At 48.9% G+C, this 4,813-nt stretch overlaps 1 protein-coding gene across 1 annotated transcript in view; it reads right to left on the bottom strand.

The window, feature by feature from the left end:
* The window catches only part of psmd3 (proteasome 26S subunit, non-ATPase 3), a 6,567-nt gene that overhangs the window by 826 nt on the left and 928 nt on the right, over positions 1-4,813 (bottom strand). Inside the window, exons 2-11 of the mRNA XM_037688652.1 lie at positions 4,342-4,532; positions 4,112-4,252; positions 3,852-3,988; positions 3,585-3,775; positions 3,412-3,515; positions 2,540-2,654; positions 1,856-1,975; positions 1,662-1,765; positions 1,432-1,587; positions 500-550 (exon numbers count right to left, since the gene is read on the bottom strand). Coding sequence (XP_037544580.1) covers positions 500-550; positions 1,432-1,587; positions 1,662-1,765; positions 1,856-1,975; positions 2,540-2,654; positions 3,412-3,515; positions 3,585-3,775; positions 3,852-3,988; positions 4,112-4,252; positions 4,342-4,532 — 1,310 coding nt within the window. The remainder of the gene's footprint in view (positions 1-499; positions 551-1,431; positions 1,588-1,661; positions 1,766-1,855; positions 1,976-2,539; positions 2,655-3,411; positions 3,516-3,584; positions 3,776-3,851; positions 3,989-4,111; positions 4,253-4,341; positions 4,533-4,813) is intronic.

The following is a 4,813-nucleotide window of genomic DNA, read 5'->3' as shown; positions in this document are numbered from 1 at the left end:
AAACGGAGTTTAAGCTGTTTCGAGTCAAACGGAGTTTAAGCTGTTTCAATGAATCGTCTAAAAGTTTTACTGAATTTAAACAGTTCAGTTTGTTAAAACTTTTATTTCCAGCTGTCTGAGCCTGATCTAGACAGTCAGTCTGATCAGCGCAGTTTTACTGACAGTTTCTCTGAGAATGGACACTGCCAGACTGTAGTTCACTTAATAAATAACAGAATAAACAACAAACAACAATAAACTCTAAGGGTAAACGGATAGTTTCAGGTCCATTTTCAGCAGAAAACTGCTGCATAAAAAACAACAAACGGTTTGTTGTTTGGGTTCATTTACAAGTTGCTACTGGTGTAAACAAACAGTTTGCTTTGCTGCAGATCAGGTAAACAAACAGCTGGTGTCCACAACAGTAAACAGAACTGATCCATCTGATAACAACAAAAAACTGAATCAAATATTCTCCTTATTGTCTCTGTGCGTGTGTCTGTGTCTCTGTGTGCGTTACCTCAGCAGACTCCAGGTCCTTGTTGTAGGCTTTAGGAGGAAACCTCATGGCCTGCAGGAGGAGAAACATCAGAATCTGATTTATTCTGAATTTAATCTCCCAGAACGACTCGACGGGCCGAATAGAACAGAACTTGAGCCAATGACGTGCTAAACTCAGAGTTTTAATCAGACCGGTCAAACTAAACACGATGAAGCTTTTAATTTGAAGTGAAATCAGTTCTGATGTGAACCCAGAGGTGGTTCTGAATTTCAACAGAACTGAGTTTGACTTTACTGAGACGGTCCTGGATTAAAGAAGCAGAGACTGAAGACTCAAGGGCCCCGCGTCCATCTGAAGGCGAACAGTCGACTCGCGGTCACGTTCGTCTTCACACCTTTCATCGTCCACGACTCACGGCACAGACCTGCTGGGAAGCCCCGCCCCCTGCAGTATACGCCACCGCAGGCTTCTTCCTGCCAGAGTCTCCGCTCCGTCCCTGCAGCCGCCGTTCAGCCACAAATCTGTCACGAAGAGAGCGCTACACTTTTCAGCAGACTCCTCCATGCACGACGTGTGCACGACCTCCGTCCAGGAGTTTTTGGACATTTGACTAACTTGGTGAGTTTGATGAGTCGTACACATGAATGAGCACATTTACGCATGGATGAACACGCCCACAAACTTCTGACCAATCACAGAACTTGGTGCATACGCCTGTGAGAAAAAAGTTCAGCCCGGGTCTTGTGTCGAGAAGTGGCGGAGCTACTCCGAGAACTTTGACAATGGGAGTCGATTAGCTTCAGACTGAGGATGCAGGGCCCTTGAGTCTGACTCTGCAGAAGTCAGAGGTCAACCAGGCTGAAGGAAGACGCTGACCTGGTTTGGTTCTGTTCGTTGGTAACGTACGACGCTCGTGTCAGCGACCCGTGTGCTCTCAGGTGAGCCGTTACCTTGACAGACATGTTGTGGATGTCGAGGCAGAAGGAGATCCTCTGGTGGAACGCCAGCTGAGGCTCCCTGGTGCCATAAATGTCCATAGTCTCTTTTGATTGAACGAAGCCTTTCTCATGGTTGATGCTGGCCTCGATTACACCGTCACGGATTGCCTGCAGGACACAGCCCCGTTAACTCCGCCCCCTTCCATCAGAGCAAACTCAAGTGTTATTGACGTCCTTGTTACCTTGGCAACGATGAATTCTGCATCCTCTGGACTGTCGAGCTGCAGCTTCTGAGCGATGTCGGCCAGAGAGATCCTCGAATACGACAGGCTGATCATCCTCACACCTGAGCACACATAGGGCGATGACACCATCAGTAACTCACCAGGAACCATCCAGGATTGGTCAGAGCAGACGAGGAGTGTGATTGGCTCACCGGTCTTGATAACGTTGTGTCGCAGGCGGATGATGAGCGTGTACGTCCCGTCAGTCTGAAACTTCTCTCCAAACTGCTCCAACACCTGGTTAAACTTGGCCAGGTTACCTGTCCGCACAGCTGAGCATCACACACACACACGCACGCACACAGTCAGGATTATCCCGAACAAAGATCTAAAAACCTGTTTAGGATGAAACAGCATCGACTCGGTTCTCTCAGACTTACAATAATCTGTCTGCAAACTTCCAGTTTGTTTTATTCTGACAAGGACTTCCTGTTTGTTTTATTCTGACAGCTGACTTCCTGTTTGTTTTATTCTGACAGCTGACTTCCTGTTTGCTTTACTCAGACAGCTGACTTCCTGTTTGTTTTATTCTGACAACTGACTTCCTGTTTGTTTTATTCTAACAGCTGACTTCCTGTTTGTTTTATTCTGACAGCTGACTTCCTGTTTGTTTTATTCTGACAACTGACTTCCTGTTTGTTTTATTCTGACAGCTGACTTCCTGTTTGTTTTATTCTGACAGCTGACTTCCTGTTTGTTTTATTTTGAAAGGTTGTCTGTTCTGTAGAACACTGCACGTGTCTCTCTGATGCCTCAGTCAGGTTTTTGGGTTTGGATCAGAACCAGTGGAGCATCTGCAGCTTCCTGCTGGAAGGACGACACAAACAGGAACTGACCCTGAGTCAGCAGGAAGTAGAGCATCAGAGAGCGTTTGAGTGACGGCTGTCTGAACTGCAGTCTGTCAGGAATCTCTCCCAGCAGCAGCTCCACCACGATCAGCAGCTTGTGGACCTGGAACAGAACCGGATGTTTCATTGTGCCGTGAAGAGCAGAATGTCTATTTTTATTTATTTCAGACTCTAGAGAAAAATACGTAAATCAATAACTCAAGGGATTCTACTGGTTAGAAAAACGACTCAAGATGGCGTTCAGCTGCTCAGCCTGATGTTTTAGAAAACGTTCCCGTCACATCATCAGGGTTTGTTTCTTAAAACACCAACAGTTTCAGGTGTTTATGCACTCGTCTGCAGCCCACAGACAGGACGACACAAACCCGACATTAAAATTAAAAAAACGATCGAGTTCATGGACTGAACTGTTCTGTTTCCAACATTTAAACCTCAGAAAACGTACTAAATGAGGCAGGAAGTTACAGCCAACAGGTCCTGCTCAGGACCAAGTTCCTCAGAAATCATTTGGACAGAACTGGAACAGGAACGACTTTGAGGATCCATCAAAGGTCCTGCAGGTTGAGGAGGCGCAGACATGGAGGACTTACAGAACAAAGGGTTACTTTGATGTTATTTACGGTCTTTATTAGACTGTTTGCCTGTCGGGGGGCGGAGTGTCGCCAAGGACCTGTCACCCCAGGATAAGTGGCTTCGACCTAGCATAAATGACGTAGCACTCCGCTTCGTCCTCCTCCCTGCCAACAATCATACCAGTCACAAAACGCTCTGCTCGCTTCTCTTCCACCCCTGGTCTGACAACAGCCCTGCCAAGGCCAGTAATCTAGAGGAAACGTGTGTGTGTGTGTGTGTGTGCGTACAGTCTGTTTGAAGCCCACTGCCGTGTGTTGTGGAGCCTTCCTCAGAGCGTTGGTCAGAGTTCTGCGGGCCTCAGAGTACTCCAGCTGGATGGCCTTGATCCGACCTGCAGGGTGACACGTGTGTTGAGCCCGCTCAGGTACCGTCTCACCAGTGAGAGACAGGTGTGGCTTACCTGTGTAGTAGAGGTGTCTGGCCCACTCGTTGTTGTTGGCGAGCTCGGGGAACACGGATTTGGACACAAGCTTCTCGGCCTGGTCGTACAGGTTGAAGTGCAGGTAGTTCCTCAGCAGCAGGTTGAGCAGCACGGCCTGACCGTCGGCGTCGTGCCGCAGCGTCGCCGTGCGCAGCCGGGTGTGCAGAAAGCTGAGCGATCAGACAGACAGACTGAGTCTCTGATGAATCATCGGCTGACGTTCCGTCTGCAGAAAGGTGCGTTTACCTGCGGATGGTGTCCAGCTGGTTCAGGAACTCGTACACTCTGGCGTGATAATAATAACATTTAGCTACAACCAGGTCCAGAGCCCTGCGGTTCTTTGAGCTGACCTTCTGCATCAAGTCGTCTGACACTTTCTGAGCCTGAAGCAACAAACAGACCCATCAGAACCCAGCAGAGGTTGACCTCAACTGTGACGTGTTCTGCCTCTGACATAAAACTAAACATGGCGGGAACAATCAGAGGACAGAAAGGCGTGGCGTTACCTCCGTGTATCTCTTGCTGTTGGTCAGGTGGATGACCAGCAGCAGCTGCAGGTATGCCTCCACCTCTGGCAGCAAAGGAGTTAATGCTGCTTTACCTGTCCTTGGGCGAAACTGGACGTCTCCATCTACTGTCTCCATGGGCTGGAACACACACAGACAGGACCATCAGAAAACGTTTTGGATCCCATTTTCAGTTTCAGATAAATGAGAATGTGGCCGCGTGGCATCACCTCCTCCAGGAAGCCCAGCAGGAAGTCTCTGGTGACGGTGTTGCTGGTGAAGAAGCCGAAAATGGCTTTATGGAGCACGTTGGTGTTGAGCCGGCGGCTGGTGGACGGCAGCGCTCGGAGCGCACGCAGGACAAAACGAGGCTCCTTTCCCGACACAGCCTTCTCGATCTGCTTCACGTGCTCTTTAATGTCTGAGGAGGAGGTGAGGAAGAGGAGAGGCGGAGTTTAAACATACAGGTGTTCAGAAAAAAAACATTTAAGAATCTACTGATTCTGATCAGATACACATAAATCAGTCTTGACAGGTTCAGTGATCAGTTTGGAAATCTGAAATAACAAACGGAGCAAACAAGAACTCAGTCTGCAGACAGGTTTGAACCAGGTGAGCTGGACCAGGGGAGCTGGACCAGGGGAGCTGGACCAGGGGAGCTGGACCAGGGGAGCTGGACCAGGGGAGATGGACCAGAGGAGC

The sequence above is a fragment of the Nematolebias whitei genome, chromosome 15 (genome assembly GCF_014905685.2).
Source record: "Nematolebias whitei isolate Nwh7 chromosome 15, NemWhi1, whole genome shotgun sequence".
NCBI lineage: Eukaryota > Metazoa > Chordata > Actinopteri > Cyprinodontiformes > Rivulidae > Nematolebias > Nematolebias whitei.
This window is presented reverse-complemented; position numbering and strand designations above follow the sequence as displayed.